At 44.5% G+C, this 18,414-nt stretch overlaps 2 protein-coding genes across 6 annotated transcripts in view; one reads left to right on the top strand and one right to left on the bottom strand.

The window, feature by feature from the left end:
* The window catches only part of HORMAD2 (HORMA domain containing 2), a 71,749-nt gene extending 56,688 nt beyond the window's left edge, over window positions 1-15,061 (bottom strand). For 2 of the 5 annotated variants that reach the window (XM_051973094.1, XM_051973095.1), the window contains exons 1-3: window positions 14,644-15,061; window positions 9,224-9,303; window positions 6,578-6,722 (exon numbers count right to left, since the gene is read on the bottom strand). In XM_051973094.1, coding sequence (XP_051829054.1) covers window positions 6,578-6,722; window positions 9,224-9,303; window positions 14,644-14,839 — 421 coding nt within the window. In that variant the 5' untranslated portion in view covers window positions 14,840-15,061. The other 3 variants (XM_051973098.1, XM_051973096.1, XM_051973097.1) reach the window with 3 other exon arrangements.
* A 310-nt stretch (window positions 15,062-15,371) lies between these two features.
* Window positions 15,372-18,414, top strand: part of LOC127545663 (acyl-CoA dehydrogenase family member 11-like) — a 35,774-nt gene continuing 32,731 nt past the window's right edge. Inside the window, exon 1 of the mRNA XM_051973093.1 lies at window positions 15,372-15,691. Coding sequence (XP_051829053.1) covers window positions 15,467-15,691 — 225 coding nt within the window. The 5' untranslated portion in view covers window positions 15,372-15,466. The remainder of the gene's footprint in view (window positions 15,692-18,414) is intronic.

Raw genomic sequence — 18,414 nt, 5'->3', positions numbered from 1 at the left:
TTATGCAGCAAAATAACTGTATTTTATTTTGTATACATATATTGTATTTAACATATACTTTAACATCTTGAACATGTATTGGTCAACCTGCCATCTGGGGAAGGGGATGGGGGAAAGGAGGGGAAAAGTTGGAACAAAAGATTTGGCAATTGTCAATGCTGAAAAATTACCCATGCATATATCTTGTAAATAAAAAACTATAATAATAAAAAAAAACCCAGGCTTATTTTCACTACTGGGCCCAGCTACTACTAAGGAAGGTGGGAAGATAAGCAGGGGAGAATATAAAGAGGATCCCTCAGAACCACCAGATTTAGTGGGATGTGCTGAATAAGCAAGAGCTAATTTGCCACAGGAGTAGGGAAGAAGAGGGAAAATATGGGAAGATAAGCTATAAGACAAAAATGAAAATGGGGAAATGTGGTTGAATATCCTGTTTATAGCTGCCTAAGGATACTGTTGGGGTGAAGGGCAAAAGAGCGGATGGTCTAAAAGAGCCCTGACCATGCCCCAACAAGCTATAAAGTTTCAAATAGCTTCAAATAGAAGCATGTTGCTCCTTATTTATTTCATCTTGATAGACCTGTAGCACATCCCCTAGGAGAGATCTCAACTCAACAAGGAGCTAAAAAAGAAAAACTGACCTAGGATGATGGAGTATTGATATAAGAAAACCTCAGAACAGAACAGTGGCAGCTGGTGGTACAGTAGATAGACCTGGAGTCAAGAAGATCTGAGTTCAAATGCAACCTAAGACACTTGCTAGTTGTATGACCCTAAGCAAGTCTACCTCAGTTTTCTCAACTGTAAAATGGAAACAATAATAGCACCCACTTCCCAGAGTTGTCATGAGGATCAAATGAGATACTTATAAAGCAGTAGCACAGTAAACAGCACATAGTCAGTGTTTATTTAATAAATACCGATTCTCCTTCTGAAGAGCAATTTGGAACTATGCCCAAAGAGCTGTCAAACTGTGCATCCCATTTGATCCAGCAATTCCACTACTAGGTCTGTCTCTCAAAGAGATCATTAAAAAAGGAAAAGGACCCATATGTGGAAAAATGTTTGCAGCAGCCCTTTTTGTAGTGGCAAGGAACTGGAAACTGAGTGGATGCCCATCAGTTGGGGAATGTCTGAATAAGTTATGGATTATGAATGTTATGAAATGACCAGCAGGATGATTTCAGAGCGCCTAGAGAGACTTAAGGAACTGATGCTAAGTGAAGTGAGCAGAACCAAAAGTGTTACACAAAGCAACAACAAGACTAGGTGATATCAATTGTGATGGACATGGCTCTTCCTAACAATAAGGTGATTCAGGCCAGTTCCAGTGATCTTGTGATGAAGAGAGCCATCTACACCCAGAGAGAGGACTGTGGGGACTGAGTGTGGATTAAAGCATACTATTTTCACTTTTTGGGGGGGAGGGGGTTGGTGTTGTTTACTTGCTTGCTTGAGTTTTTTTTTTTCTTTTTCATGTTTTTTTTCCCCTTTTGATCTGATTTTTCTTGAGCAGCATGATGAATATGGAAATCTGTTTAGAAGAACTGCACATGTTTAAATTGGATTGCTTGTTGTCTGGGGAGGAGGATGGGGGAGAAAGAGGAAAAAATTGCATAGGTGAATATTGAAAACTCTCTGCATATATTTGGAAAAATTAAAAACTATTTTAAAATAAAATAAATTTCTAAATAAATATCTATTCCCTTTTTCTTCCCCCCACTTCTCTAATGATTCAGGGAAGGTAGCTGAGCAATACATAACAATGAGCAACTGGATGGCTTAAAAAAAAAACAAAAAAAAAAAACTAACTTCTACCTTGCTAGGATTCCCTTCCAGGGCAGTCAAAAGAGCTCCCAGAAATAGGTGAAGATTCACTAAAAGAGGTTTGTTTGACCGTATGATTTCTGAAGTTTCTCTATCACCCCACACAGGTAAGTACTATAAGTCCTGCATCCTGTAAAGACACTTGCAGAAGAGCAAATGAAAGCCAAACAGAAAGAGAAGGGAGGGAATCAAGAAGAATGTCTTCTGTATCCTTGCTTTTCCTTCCCACTCCAAACTCTAATTCTAGACTCCCTTTTCACTGACTAATTCCCATGCCTGTAATTATCTCCCTCATTATCTCCATCTTCTTCAAGTCCCAGCTAAAATCCTATTTTCTACAAAAATCCTTTCTCAATGTCCCTTAATGTTAGTATCTCCTCTCAGTGATCATCTCCAAATTATCCTGAATATATCTTATTTATACTTAAGAATTTGCATGTTATCTCCCCCAACGGAGCGTGAGTTTCTCAAGAGTGGAGCCTATTTTTGCCCCTTTCTCTGTACCTCCAGAACTTAGAGCAGAACTGGCACACAGTAAGAACTTAATAAATGCTTGTTGACTTGACTATGTGCTTTGCTGTGCACAAAATTTATTTTGCATTGTATGCCTTGTGAGCCTGGATGCTTCTAAAGGGGGGCTGATGGCAATTCTTTAGAAGTTCCAGAGATAAAGAGAAATGAGAGGAGAAACTAGGAAGAAGCCTCTGGCAAAATGGTTACATTTAAAAACATTATCCCTAAATATCTATTTCTGAAAGAAATTATTGTGAACTGACATGTACCTGGATTTCACTTTGAATCATGATTTTTTTTTCTCTTCTCTCCCTCCTTTCCCTGCAGTTTAGGAGAAGCTAAGCTGATTTGCAGAAGGAACTTCTATACTTCTGCAGAATTCCAAAAGGTTCCCTACAGGGAATGAATATGAAAAGACTGCCTTCATGTATCTTAGTTTCTTTAAAAAGAAGTGACTGGATAGATGATTTGTAGGATACCCTCTAGTTCTTACTAATCTATGATTTACCAGTTTAAAATACAGATCTAATCTATTCCCCTTTTTCCTTTCCTGAATCAATTTTTTTTTTTAAAGTAAGAGATAAAGAAGAAAAAATAGAGAAAATCTCTCATTATGTAGTCTCAAAACTCTGATTTCATCAGGGGAAGTACAAATAACTTTCTGTATTTAGGGAAAACAAAGGGGTCCAGTTAAAGAGAATTTTGGCTTGGTGTCTATATTAGGGAATCAGGACTCAAAACTAGGGCCCAAATCCATCACTGACTCACTGTATGACTTTACTTGTAGAGTCACTTGACCATTTCATACTTCTCTGTTCCCATCTTTAAAATGAAGAAGACGCCAGCTCTCTCTCTCAGGAGAGATGTGAAAATCACTCTATATTAGTAAAGCATTTGGGGATTCCCAGAAAAGGGGTGATTTAGATACACATTAAGCATGGATTTAAGTGCACTTAAGAGCAGAAACCCTACATCAAATTTGTTAGGTAACTCCTCTCCTCCACCACCACCCCCATCACCACTATACTGCTTAAGGACAACAATGCTCAGTAAATAGCACATAAATGAACATTTGCATTATACCTCAGTGGTGGTCAAAAGGACAAACTGAGATAATGTATGGAAAACCCTGCCAGATACTTGAAAAATCAATTAGCCAAGAAACATTTATTAAGCAGCATTATTATGGGGTAGACAATGCAGATATAAATATGTTCACTACAAAATATTCAACATGTCATGGTCATTTCCAGACAAGGGGAGCTCATTGTCTCCCCAGATAGCCTGTTCCAATTTTGGATGGGTCTCGGAGAGATTATTTCTTTTTTTTTTTTTTAAGTTTTTTATTTTCAAAATATACGCATGGATAATTTTTCATTATTGAGCCTTGCATAGCCTTGTGTTTCAGATTTTCCTCTCCTTCCCCCATCCTCTCCCCTAAATGGCAAGCTAACATTATTTTATTGAAGAATAAGATTTGTTAGGGATAATAGCTATTTTCAAATAATCAAAGGTGTTAACATGTAGAAAAAGGATTAAATTTTCCCAGAGTCCAACACTAAGGAGTAAAAAGGAGAAAGGAGCCAGTTTTAATTTAATATTCTCTAACAAGTACAGCTCTCGAAAAATGACAATAGGCTGTCTTTTAATGACATATTATCCCACAGGACAGATGATCAACACTGACCATGGCAATGAAAACTCTTTGTATCTTAGTTTCCTTATCCGTAAAACAAAGGGTTGAATCAAGTAATATTTAAAGTCTCTCACTACCAGCTCTAAATCCCATGATCCTATGGTGTAGCAGGGATTTGGACCCTGGGTGCAAGACTGAATTGGACAACCCCTCAAGTCCCTTCATATTGACAGCTGCAATTCTTTAGCATTGTTAAAAGTGAAAAATATCTCCAAGCAGTACAATCATTCTAGGAGGCCTTCGATTTTGCCGATGGGAGACATTTGTAATTATAAAAAAAAAAAAGAGTAGAATAGAATAAGGACACAGAGTCAGGCAGTTCTAGGTTCCATTTCCATCAATGACATTTTCTAGCTGTGTGACAATAAACAAGTCACCTACCCTTTCTGAGCCTGTAAAATCAGGAGAACAGCTTCTATAGTATCTATCTCTGTGACAGCCATGAAAAGCAACTCAAGTGTTCTACACTGTAACGAGGTGCTAGGTAAATGTCACTTATTATTGTTACCAACAATTTTATTGCTAGTTAACAACACAAGAAAGCATTTCTTAAAATATAATGGCAATTATTGTACACCACAGATGCACTTTTAAATGACCAATGTAATTGACCTTTATGGCTTCTTTGTCTCCAGGATATGAATTTCAATGTGAGCCAGTATCAAATACAATTTAGAAAGGAAGAAAATTAAGAATGAAATGAAATTAGGAAGAAACCAAAGCAACTTGTAAAATTTAGAATTAAGAAGTTTAGTGTAAAGAGAGATTGGGAAAAGGAACATCTAAAGGAGAAATCTGGAGAATTCCACCTGTATTTTTCAAATGGTAATTAGAGTCTAATTAAAACTCAACAGAAGGTTTTCCAAATGGCTGCTCCTCTAAACAGTTTTCTGATCACCTGTAAAAGTCTCATCACCTAAAAGGAGGAGATGAAAATAGAATGTCCAGAAGGAACATTGAAAGTCGAAGGGAAAGAAAAACAGAAACAAACTAAGAAAATGATGACAAAAAAAATTAATAGACATGGAAACCAGGCATGGTTGTCTTCAGACCTCTAAATTGAAGACAATCGAGAAGAGGATAAAACTGATCATGTTATGCCTCAGTTCTCTTTTATTGTCCTGACTCAGTTTCTTTAATTATCCTGACTCAGTCTCCCTAAATTGTCCTGCCTCGATTTCCCTGAATTGTGACCTAATTGTTCTGATAAATCCTGCAAAACCACCCCTCTCTCTTAATCAGAATATTTGATAAGGATAAAAGATCTTACATTTTAGAATATCAGAATGCCTCTCCCCAACCCAAGCTATCAGAAGATACTATCTTATCAAGATACCTCTCCCCATCTCCGGGGAACCTCCCCCCATTACATCATCCCCATCTCCAATGGCTCACCCCACCCTGTCAGAGTCCCATTCCCACTCTCCGCCCCTACCTTGGCCTACCTCCTGTGTCTGAACCATGTGTATATATGTCATCGAGAACTCAGATTGTTTGAGGGATTCTTGGAGACAATAGTCTCATTCATCCCTGGGACCAAACCATGGATCCACTTGGTCCCAGTAAATCTCTCCCTTTCAAGTAAATTATTAAATACGCTCTAATCTCTATCTTGCCTCAGTTTCTCCGGCATTACAATAGTTGCCAAAATATTTAATTCTTCAAGGAACCACCATCTCATCGTGATTTAGATTTCCACCAACACAGATCGCAACTCCTTTGTGACTCAGTAGACAGAATGTGAAAACTAACTTAAAAAGTAAATTCCCTGAAGCCAAAGTAGCAACAAACCTCTCCCAACTTATCTAGACGAGTCCTTGGACAACAGCCTTGTCACCGGGCCCATCCACAGGGCCTCTCCAGCTCCCCCATCACCATCATCATTGCTGACGCAGAAACAACACTTGAAAGTTACAAAGCCCCGCACAAGCACTATCTCATTTGAGTAGACCCTTCTAGAGAGCTCCCTGTTGGGCCAGGCTTTGAGAATCCAAGGTCACTTCCATCCAGTGATGCATCATTAAAACTGGCTTTTGCTGATTTAAGTTGCTAAAATTTCCACGATGAGACTGATGGGAGTTTATCGGGGCTACGTATATTCTCTTAGCAGCTCTAAACGGGCAAAATGGTTTTTGCCATCGAATCTAATTAGTGTTAGAAAGCACTTCAAGTACAATTTCATTTTCCAGACCACAACTACCGGAGTAGAGCACTTAAAATACCAAGCCTCCAATGGCCTTGAACCCGGCTGCTGTTGCCTCTGCAGATAAAGCCCAGAATTCCTAGACTGGCTCACAGAGATTTATTGGCCGCTTAATCTGCCATTTGGTATCAAGCCAGGAACTAATGGCACCTGGTAGTAAAACTATTGAATCTGGGATAGTTAAATGAAAGAGGTATGTAAATGAACAAATCAATCATGAAGAGCTGGCACAGGCCTGGGGATTAACACCTTCTGTGAGCAAGAAATGCTTGATGCTATTACGGAGCAGAGCCAAGAACAAAAATATCAGAATTCATCACTGACTGCAGTTTTACCGTGTAAACAGCGGGTTCCGTAAGAACTCTCTGGAAACAGCCCCCGCAGGTAAGTGATGCACGAGATAGAAGTGGCTAAAAGCTTCTTCACCAACACTAAAGATTCATGCTCAGTGGTGATTTGAGTTGGGAACAGAGCTGTTTCCTGGAAGGAAAAAAAAATGGCCAAGATTAGCATTTTGAAAGATCAGCACACAGTAAATCCCGTGGTTATTTAGATTGTAAAGGGGAAAGGTTTCTCAGGACATGAAAGAAGCACATCATGGTTGGGGGAAGGGACTGTTCATAAGGAAAAGGGGAAAGAAAAAAGGCATCAGACCACAATGCCACAGTCAATCAAAATGAAAAGGTTGAGTTAATTATCCTTTGATAATTCAGGTCTAAACCTTATTTCTTTCAAAACAATCGAGGTATTTAGGGTAAAGTGGTGGTTTTTCAAGACATCATGAGCATCCCCACAAATCTTTGAGAGTGTTGTTGTTCTGAATCACCTACCTATTAAAGACCCAAGGGACCATAGTGCACCTATACTGTCCATGGGATTTTTTTTTTTTTTTTTGGCAGAGATGCTGGAGTGGTTTGCCCTTTTCTTTCTCTATCTTTCTTTCTCCATCTCATTTTACAGATGAAGAAACTGAGGTAAAAAGGTAAAAAATGACTTGCTGGGGTCATACAGATAGAAATAGATACAGATGTCCCAATTAGTGGATATCTAGGTGGCAAAGTGGATAGAGCCCCAGACCTGGAATCAGGAAGACCTAAATTCAGCTCTGAAATCGGATACTAGCTTACTAGTTGAGTGACCCTGAGCAAGCCACATATCCCTGTTTCCCTCAGTTTCCTCTCCTGTAAAATGAGGTGAAGGACATGGTAAACCATTACAGCATCTGCCAAGAAAACTCCAAGTGGGATCAGAAAGAGACACGACTGAACAACAATTGCTGGCTCCACACCCAGCAGCCTAACCATGCATCCACTTAAATGCCTGTTAACTGAGATCAGACTACAGCTAATTCCAGAGGATAAAATATAGGGAGCTCGTCCTCCCTCCCTCAGTCCCTCAGTTGTAGAATAGAGGCCTTTGACCAATGGATTTCTTCAATCCACTCAGAGGAAAGAAAAGAGCAGATAAGAGAAGTAACAGGAAGTTAAACTAATTGTAACGCCAAATCTTTCCCCTTTATCTCCCTACTGGAGCATAATATGTTTTTCTGAATTAGAAGACAATCTGGGAGTTGGCTGCCTGCAAAGCTGGAGACGGGGTCTCCTCCACAGATTGGGTGCCTAAGCCAGGGCTGGCAACTAAGCCATTTAAAAGGCCTGGGCATATGGTGGGAGAGAGCGGGAGGGGGCTCTTGGGACCCCAATACCTCAGCTTTCTGCCTTTTTAGGCAGGGGAGAGAATTCAACTCTACATAATTACTCAACAAGGATTTTTTATGGGCTTGTTCTTTTCTAAGTTCTGGGAATAAAAAGATGGAAGTGAATATTTCCCTACCCAAAGGGGGCTCCATTCTAAAGAGGAGACAGTGAGTACATAAAGAAGGATACAAGCTACATCCTGAGGAGACAAAGGGCCTCCTTCGAAGGGAAGTCACCAGCATCCACAACTTGGGAAATGATATTTGTGGCCAAAGGTACAAATTCCTCACTCCACAGTGATTCTGCTGGCTGGCCGGTCTTCAGGTTACAGACCCAGTCTCTCCCAGAGTCCACACAAAGCCTTTTTGTCTCAGCAGGCCCTGTGGAGCTCGGGTTCCCTTTGGGTCAGCCCCACACAGGTTAAAAAACATTGAGGGGGCACATTCTAAAGATCCCTGATAAGAACATTAAAAGAAGCATACAAGAACACTGCTGCTCTGGAAAGACCGGTCATCTGGCCAATAGGACAGAGCCTATACCCATTTGTATCAAGTCTAAGAGCAACAGGTTTTAGCAAGACTTAAAACATGATTACTAAAGAACAGCTGTTGGAGGGGAAATTTTATATCAACTTCACTCCTTGGTTCTAACTCCACTGTTGCTTTTCCCCATTTGCTTTGCTCTCTGAGGGCAGCAACTGTTTCTTGTTTGTATCTCCAGTTTAGTCTGGTAGGTGGTGCTAGGACTTAAGAAGTCCTGCGTTCAAATCTAACCTTGGACACTTACTAGCTGTATGACCCTGGACAAGTCATGTCACTCTGTTGCCTCAGTTCCTCATCTGTCAAATGAGCCGGAGGAAAAAAATGACAAACCATTCTAGAATCTCTGCCAAGAAATGGGATCACAAGGAGTGACACGATTGAACAACAAATCCCCACATCAGCAGAGTCCGATACATAGGAGACATTTAATAAATGCCCGTTGTATTGTAAGGGCTTTGAGAAGGAAGAGGCCTGCCCACTTAAAGGCTGGACAGCAATTTATAGAAGCCTAAAGCAGAAGGGCGGACGCGGGGGAATGAAGACTCCAAGTAGAAGCCCCTCTGGGATCGGGCGTTTGGGAGATGAGGCGAGAAAGCTAGGGAAGGCCCGAAGCACCAAGGAAGAGGTTTCCCTTTAGAAACAAGGAGTCAGAATAGGGTATCCCTGCCAGCTGATGATGGGACTCGGGTGAGTCTTTCTGCTACATTAAACCAAATGTTCGGCGTCCATCCCCAACAAATACCTTGGTGGTCTTGTAGGTTTCGACGGAGTAAGAGAGCTGAGTAGTGGCCATGATGTCTTGTCGATAGTAATAGCTCTGTCCTGTAAAAACAAAGAAGCGTTAGCTGATGATAGCACTTGACAAAGAATTCAAGGTAGTTTCCCTCTTACTCAGGACTTAAAAAAAAAATCAATGAGTGATTGATGGCGTCAAGGCCTTTGCCCCCTCCCCATGAAGGCAAGCTGGCCCTGGTCCCCCTCCCGGGGAGCCGTAAGCCCCTAAAACAAGACCACTCATAGAAGGACCTCATCCACTGTGGGTTCCTGGGAGAGCCTGATTCATCTCATCTCTCAAGCCCAGAGTTCCCCTGTGAGCCTCCACCAGGTGGCAGTAGTGGTTAAGGGTGGGGGGTTCCCTGGTTTTTCTCCAACTGGAGTAAACTCAGCCTGGCTGGGGAGAGTGGGGGGGCGGGCTTCTACCAGGTTTGCACGTCCCCACGAAACGGGCCATCTCAGCTCTCTGGCTTGTGCTCATCCCAGGCTGGGCTTTGGGGACTGACTCCTGGACACCGCCTGGTACAGAACAAGTTCACCGAGGAATTAGGATATTGCTAAGAAAATCTGAGGATTTTGTAGGAATGAGAGACCATTTAGTAAAAGTTCATACCGGGCCTAGTTCATTAGTCCTTAAAAAATACCCCCTACTGGGGTGGTTATTAGTCTTAGAAGATAAATAAGAGGAATAATGATTTTTAAATAGCTTTCTATATTAGAATTTTCTTCATTTACTTGTGACTATAAAACAGCCTGATAGCATTTCTAAAGAAGTAAGGCCTAATGATGACATGAACCAATTAGAACACAATCAATTATTATGCATGCTCTATATTAAACTTATTATCTGCAAAAACCTACAGAACATCAGGTCATTAGTGACCCTTAGGAAACTAATCACTTATTTTGGGAACTTAATCATTTAATGTTTATTAAGTTTCTAGAAATCTGAACACTCTAAAACACTTTTTTTTCCTAAATTAATTGAAAACTGACATTCTAAAAGGGAAAGAGTTCTAGATGTCCCAAACATTATAAAGATAGGAAAGGCAACATGGTATAGTGGATAGGGAGCCAGCCTTGAGTCAGAAACTCCCCAATTCAATGTGCCTTTCATACTCATACACACACACACACACACACACACACACACACACACACACAATACAAGGAAATGAGAAAGGAAGGACCCTATTAAAAAAGTCTAAACGAAGGGAAATAGGCCAGGATCCTGGTATGATAGACTTAAGGGTATTAGAGATCATTTACTTAACCCTCCTTTTAGAGATGAAGAAATCGAGGCACAGAAAGGTTAAGTGACCTATCTGAAGACATACAAATAGTAAGTGGAAGAGCCCGGATTAGAACCGTGATTTCTCCAATATCCTGAAATAATTCCTGTGTCAATCATCAATAAACATGGATTAAGCACGGTCTACCTTCTTCTAACCTAACACAAATCTACAGGAACAGGAGAGAAGAAGGGCATGGCTGTCCAGAGATGAGGAGAAAGCCTTCATGTTGCCTTTCATTGCACCTGAAGCTAACCTCCCTCCCTCCTGAGCGCTCCTCAGTTACTGTGGCTTTTCCTTCTCCAAGCAGGATCAAGTCTCTTCCTGGTCTTCTCGGGCCAAACCCTGGAGGAACACGAGGACCCGGATCCCACAGCATTCAGCCGCCATTCAACCTCTCGCTTTGCTGTCGCTGGGGCTGTGTGTCCCTTTGGAGCGGGAGCTCTGCGGAGGTCTCCTATTCAAGCACAAACTGCCTCGTTTTGAAAGCTCTCAAACTGACAGCCCCAGGAGGCAGCGCTACAGATCGTTAGAGAAGAGCTCTGATGTTCTTATCACCTTGTTCTCTGACTCATTATCTAAAAACACAGTTAGGATTTCATAACCGCAGAATCGAGAGCAGAATTCTAATTTTCCGATGTCTTTCACTTACAAGTTATTTTCACGACAGACACAAACACTGGGAATTGCACAGGGCGTTCAGATCTCAGCCACCCCACAGCTCAACTGTGGCAGCAATGCTTTATTGAGCTCTCCCCCAGGATTCTTAGGTTCTCTCGGCAAGGATGACATCCTGAAGCAAATCTGTTCAGCATTCTGTGCTTCGGATTCCCTGTGGGGGATGAGGTTCAAATACCTACAATTTTACTCTCTGGGGGAGTGGCCAGAAGGGTGCTCAAGAGAAACATGGTTTGTAAAGGATTTATATAAAACCGTGCTGTGTACTATATATTTTTTTTAAAAGTCATCATAACTGGGGAAAATAGAATACCAAATAAAAGGGGTTTTTTTTAAGTCATGTATGCAGGCGCTGAAGGTTTTCAAAGGGTTTTGCATTCACTATCTCACTGGATTCTTTCAACAATTTTTCAGGGTAGATATTAAGCCAATTCTACAAATGAGAAAACTGAAGCTGAGAGGCTGAGTGATTTACATCTTTTGAGAGGCCTTCTTCCCCAGATTCCTTCCCAAAATGGTGGCATCCTCAATTACTCTGCAATTATCTTGTATTTAGTTAGAGAGCACATGTACTCTCCCACAGAACATAAGCTACTCGAAGGCAGAGCCTGTCTCATCTTAAATTTGTATCCCCAATGCCCAAAATAATGCGAGCACAAAGTGCTTAATAAATGCTGATTGATTAGTTTACTGACTTTCCATGGTCAAATAATATCAGATTCTAACTAAATTTAGCCCTCTATTCCCCATGAAACATAAGAGTATTAAATAATTTATGTTTCAATACCACTTTACGGGCTCCTCATATCTTTCTCAGAGTGAGGTAGAAACAAATAAAACACCCATTTTACAGGTGAAAACCAAGGTTCAAAGAAGGGCATACAACTAGTATTCAAGGCAGGATACAAAGCCAAGTGTTCTGAATCTACACTTTATATTTTTATTATATTTTTGAAAGGCTTTTTATTATTTTTATTATATTTTTGAATCTTTATTATTTTTTATATTTCTGAAAGGCTATCATATTGGGCTGACTCATCCCTGTTTCCCCTTGCCCGAAATGAGCTGCTCTTTATGATGCAGTTTATATTCTGTATACTTCACTAAGATATTCTGCCTGGGAAGCTGGATAACCTTCCTCACAGCAGTATGATGCTATGAGGGGAAAGCAGACTTTATCTTGCTGTGTTGTTCATAGGAAGATGGTACTTTTTATAGCTGAAGAGCAAGTTTCATTGATGTATACAATCGTTAGATTGGAAGGAAAGAGTTCAGAATCAACAGAATCAGAATACTGGAGGAGACTTAAGTCCCGGGTCATTGGATCCAGTTCCTTCTTCTAAGGGGAACAAAGAATCTTCCTTTACTGTGTCCCAATACCTTCTGTAACAGGGAATTTACTTTATGACAGAGTAAATTATTACTATTTAAATTACTTATCTACATTTTGGGATTGTTAAAAAGTTCCTTATTATGAACTGAAATCCCTGAAGTATTCTGCTCTCTGTGGCCATGCAGAAGAAAACTAATGTCCACCGTAGCTCTTCAAATATTTGCAGGCAGCCTTCATTCTTCCCCAAACCTCCTTAGGGTTCTCATTTTACATGTTATTTGATTTGCCCCCTTACCCTACCACTCGGGGAGATTTCAATTTGACAAAAATTATTCATGATTCTGACTAACCTTCCCTGTCAGATAACTCATATTTTTTTTTTTCTCCCTCAAATTCAGTACATGGCTTCTATTATATTACTATATAAAGTAATGGGGGGAAGTCATATACGAGGGAGAGGAGAAAAGTGGGTTTGGATCCCAGTTCTGCCCTTAGCAGCTGGGTAAACTCTGTCATTAGCAGCTGAGGCCTTTTCCGTGCTCTGCACCCCATTTCCTCATTTGCAAAACGAGGTAAATTACAACTACCACCTCCCAACTGTTATAAGGAACTGGATCAATCTTAAAATGCTCCAAAAGGTGCTGTTATTTCCAATGTTTGCCCTTTATCACCGACCATGGCCGACCATGGCCGTTTCCAATTCCGGGCTACTTCTGGGCAAAACATTTAGCCCGATGCTCTCCCCTCACTTTCAGTAAACGCCCGAGACTGACCGCATGACAACATTTACAATTTTTTCTTTCATCCCAGCAAATCCCGAGTGGTCACAAGGAGTCACAAGTGGACCTTTATCAAGTCCAGAGAATTTTCCTTAAAATGAAAGCTCTTACCTCTGACCCTGTACTAACCATTACAGTCAACTCCAAGAGGAGCCAAAGCTGTTAGCCAGAACTTCCTGTACAATTTCTATTCAAGGGCTTAAAAATCTTAAAAACAAAAACTGCAAAGGAGGGGAGGGGGGGGAAGAGGGAAACTCCTCTATTATTTAAAAAAAAAAGTCTCGGATTCTTTTGAAAGTAGAAAAGACCTATTGGGAGTCCCAAATCCTGAGTTTAAATCCATACATTTGTGAATTTTAGCAGATTAACTCCCCCCTTTCCCCCCCACTTAAAGCCCTGTCCACATCTCTGGACAGTTTCTGAATGTTCTTTCCAAGCCTGGGTCTGTGATCCTAGGCGGCCTAGAAAGGCTTCCTCCAGCTCTCATTCTATGGTCTAGGTCCTTTGACCTCTCTGTGCCTCAGTTTCCCTTGCTGTAAATCGAGGGGACGGATTAGTTTTTCTAATCCTATGCTGCTAGGCCCTTTGACCTCTCTGTGCCTCGGTTTCCCTTGCTGTAAATCGAGGGGACGGATTAGTTTTTCTAATCCTATGCTCCTAGGCCCTTTGACCGCTCCGTGCCTCGGTTTCTCTTTCTGTAAATCGAGATTAGATTAGATGGCTTTTAATCTTAAACTCCTAAACCCTTTGACCTCTCCCTGCCTCAGTTTCCTCTTCTGGGGAAGGGTCACACCAGAGTGGGGCCCAGGCCCGCCTGCGACCTCCCAGGTCCCACCCTCTCAAACTTCTCCTCAGGACCTTGCGGCCTCTGGGGAGGGGCAGAGGCTCAGTTCTTTCCCTCCTCCTCCCACCCCCGCCCAAGGGGGGATTTATTTATTTCGGTAAACGCTCACCCACCACTCAAAACCAGAGAGCGAGAAAGAGAAAAAAACCACGGACCCCCGCCCCCCACCCCGCGACTGGGCCGCCCCCTCCCCTCGAACGCGAACGCGAACGCGACCTTCCCCTCCGAAGCAGTGCCACCCGGATCTCTTCCCGCCCAAACCACGCCCGCCCAAATCGACGTCTCATGAATAATACATGATGAGCCGCTCGCTCATTGGGCGCGAGTCAGAGGCGCAGGAGCTCTCCCCGCCCTGCTCCTGGAGAATCAGAGAGCTCCTGCTCCGCGATTGGCCGCTACCTCATGAATATGTAAATAAAAACTCCCTCTCCACCCTCCCCTGAGACCACGATTGGGACTGACCGTTATTAACGGCTCTCGGGTCTCGCGCACAGTCCGGTAAAGGTTTCTGCCGGCGCATGCGCGAGGAGCTTCCCTGCCCTTGAAGGTGGGGTGAAGTACTAAGTGAGGCTCCTTCCGCTCCCGCAAACTTGAATGTTACATCTAAGTTCGAATCCTGACTCGGCCACTTCCTGCCAGTGGGAGCAAGTCCCTCCATCGTTCAGGGCCTCAGACGGCTCCATCCAGGAGTGGGCCATGCCCTCTGCTCAGCAGGGAGACGGGGTCAGGGGGGCAGGAGGGGGGGGAGGAGGAGAGGCTGCTGGAATGGGGGGTCCTTAAAGGGACCCCTTAAAGGTCCCTTTTCCTTTTAAGGGAACTGAGGCTCGAGAGGGCGGTCACCCAGACACAGGGTCTGCAGGCCCAAGGAGAGAGACCAGGGGGCGGGCGGGAAGGGAGGAGTGTCCCAGAGGCGGGGCGGGGCCGGCCGCCAGACCTGGGGAGCTGGCAGCGGGGCGGGGCCGGCCGCCAGACCTGGGGAGCTGGCAGCGGGGCGGGGCCGGCCGCCAGACCTGGGAGCTGGCAGTGGGGCGGGGCCGGCCGCCAGACTAGGGAGCTGGCAGTGGGGCGGGGCCGGCCGCCAGACTAGGGAGCTGGCAGCGGGGCGGGGCCGGCCTCCAGACTAGGGAGCTGGCAGTGGGGCGGGGCCGGCCGCCAGACCTGGGGAGCTGGCAGTGGGGCGGGGCCGGCCGCCAGACCTGGGGAGCTGGCAGCAGGCCCGCGGGGCTGGGAGAAGCCCGTGGCCGTTTCCGCCTCCAGGTCGGCCCCGCCGTCCTTGACAGGCCCCATGCTGCTCAGACAGACCCAGCCCCTGCGGGGCCGGGTGCTCCCCCGAGCCCAGGCCTGCGGGCCCAGGAGAAGCGTCCACCACAGGAGCCTGCCCCAGGAGGCTGACGTTCCCTTTGCCCGGGCTAACATCGGGAGGTTTTTCCAAGGGGGGCCCAGCCTGGGCAACCAGTACGCGGAGGACGCTTTGCTGAGGGGCGCTCTGAAGAGGCTGCTGCCCCCCCAGGTGTGTTGTGTGGAGAAGCTGGGGTGGCAATCCCTGAGCTGAGCGGCCTCGGCCAGGGCGAGGCTCCGGGCAAGCGGCGGGCAGTAGCAGCCCGCAGGGTAGGGAAGCTAGGATGCCCATCTCCAGGCACGGGCTGTGGGCCGGAGGGAAAGCGGCCTCGGGGGCCAGCGGAGGGCGGGCCTCCTGGCAGGGCTGGGGCGGGTAGGAGGGGAGACAGCCTGGGGCCTATTGCTCCTGCCCCCGCCCCCTGCTTCCTCACCTTGCCCTGGCACACCTGGCAGAGGGCAGGCAGGGCCGGGAAGGAGTCCAGTTCAAGGCGCCCGGGGCCCCAAAACGAAGTGATTGGTTAAAATCAGAATGAATCTCAGTGACCCGTGCCTGGGGTCAGTGCGCATCCGCCAGAAGGCCCCGTGGGCTGCAGTCTCCACCTTAGAGAAGCACCACGTCAGGGAGATCACAGCCAGGGGGCACGAATGGTGAGGACAAAGGGGGATCCGGGGCCTGCGCAAGGCACTGGAGGGCAGTCAAGTCAAAAAAGGGTGTTAAGTGTCTGCCATGGACTCGGGACCCTGTACCAAGTCCTGGAAACACAGAGGGCCCTGAACCTCGAAATCCCTACAATCTAACGGGAGCGGGGGTGGGGAGGAGAGAAGAGGACTGGGGGAGAACTGCTGGGGGGAGGGAGTCTGCCCAGAGCCAGTGGGTCAGAGATCAGAGGGACAGAGATCAAGGGGCAGAGGATTGGGGGACAAGAAAGGACCGGGCTGGCAGTCTGGCCATCCAATGGGACTTCCCAGGGTGGCGTGACTGGTAGAAAATGGGGGGCAGACTGCGCCAAGCAGGGTTCCACTCAATAAATGCTTGCTCTGTCGCTTGGTCTCTGACTCTCCAACGGTCTTTCTCTCCCATCTCTTCATCTATCTTCATCCATCCATCTCTGTCTCCATCTGTCTATCCTTCTGTCCATCCTTTCATCTATCCATCCATATATCCATCTCTGTCTCTTTTCATCTTTTTCTCTGTTTCTGTTCATCTGTCCATTTATGCTTTCATCTATCCATACATCCATCTGTTTCTCCATCTACCCATCTTTCCATTTATCTGTCCATACATCCATCTCTATATACATCTATCGATCCATACATCCATTTCTTTGTTTCCATTTATCTTATCGTTCCATCTCTCTATACATTGAATCCTTTATTTCTTTTGTTTTTCTGCATCCATCCTTCCGTCCGTCCATCGTTCCACTCTCTAAACATTGAATCCTTTATTTCCTTTGTTTCTCTGCATCCATCTGTCCGTCCATCTATCGTCCCATCTCTCTATATACTGAATCCTTTATTTCCTTTGTCCACATCCATCTGTCTGTCCATCTATTGTTCCATCTCTCTCTACACTGAATCTTTTTTCCTTTGGTTCTCTGCACCCATCCCTCCGTCCATCTCTAGCCCATGGCCAAAGGCATGCATTGGTAGTACATCCCCACACAATTGAAATCACCTATAATTATATTGAATACAATGTGGAGTCCTTCTATGAAATGACACAATTGGACAGTGTTATCCCTTTTCTACCATGTAGGAGGGCACCTTACGGTTGCCTGAGATCCTGAGAAGTTATATCACTTCACCAGGTCAGCCAGTATGTCCCAGCTCTTGTTGCTGTTGTAATTATGTGATTAATATTTGTGGAATGGAGAAGTCCCCTCCCCTTCTTACCAGCCCAGCATTCTGTCCATTGGATGGCCTTGCTTCTGAGAGCAACAATTGAGTTAGTTCCTAATGTTGGTTGATCAGTCTTGACACCTTAAGTGTTTAGCTCACTAATGAGATGTTTAGTCCTATTCCTGCCAATCGGATGTCTTTTAAGAAATGCTGATTACCGAGTGGTCTGTGAATAGGCTTGTTTATCCTTGCCAAGTCCCAGAAGCACCTTCGCTGGATTCAAGGCACAGTTGTCGGGTTTTCCTTCTGTACCTCCCTCCACAAGGCCCAGCGAGCTGAGGTTTTAAAAGCAAGTCAGGAGTATGAGGGTGAAGCAATTTTCACCTGTTTGGTGACAGTACAGTGGAAAGGTTACTGCTTCTGGACCCAAGGATCCAGATTCAAATCCAGTATCTGATGTCTTCTCCCTGTGACATTTGGAGCGCTCAACTTCCCTGCACTAGGATGGCACACAAGTGTCTGAATGTCGTGATCCCATGCTGGATGGCTGCAAAAACCACTTAAACTTCTCAAGGTGCCCCTGGAAGGGACGACTGTATGAGACTGTGACCCCCAAAGAAGCATCATCCAGGAGCTGGGGCCCAAATGCAGGACTGGCACCCAACCACTGCTCAAGGGGGGCTGGGAGCAGTGATGCAAAATGAGTCAGATAGGCATAGTGTCTTTCCAAGAAGCTGTATTCCAAGTCACTTTGACCTAGCTTGGTTCTGAAATTACAAAAGCCTCCACATCCTATAATCATTGCACCAGGCCTTACTGATGTGGAAATCAGGAAGACTCTAATCAAAGATGTTCCCAGAAGCATTATTCCACTCTTCTTTTGATTAAAGCTGGCCAGAGGAATTAGGGCTTAATCAACTCCATTGTTCATTTCCATTCTCCGAAGCTTTCCTCCCTACCAGTGAGCACACCTCTACATCATCCTTTCCACAAAGAGGATAAGAAAATGGCAGAGATTACCCACGTCAAGCAGACAGTTTGGTTGCCAGGTTTCCT

This window comes from Antechinus flavipes, chromosome 1 (assembly GCF_016432865.1).
Source record: "Antechinus flavipes isolate AdamAnt ecotype Samford, QLD, Australia chromosome 1, AdamAnt_v2, whole genome shotgun sequence".
NCBI classification, from domain to species: Eukaryota; Metazoa; Chordata; class Mammalia; order Dasyuromorphia; family Dasyuridae; genus Antechinus; species Antechinus flavipes.
The sequence above is the reverse complement of the archived record's forward strand: the minus strand, read 5'-3'. Positions and strand labels throughout refer to the sequence as shown.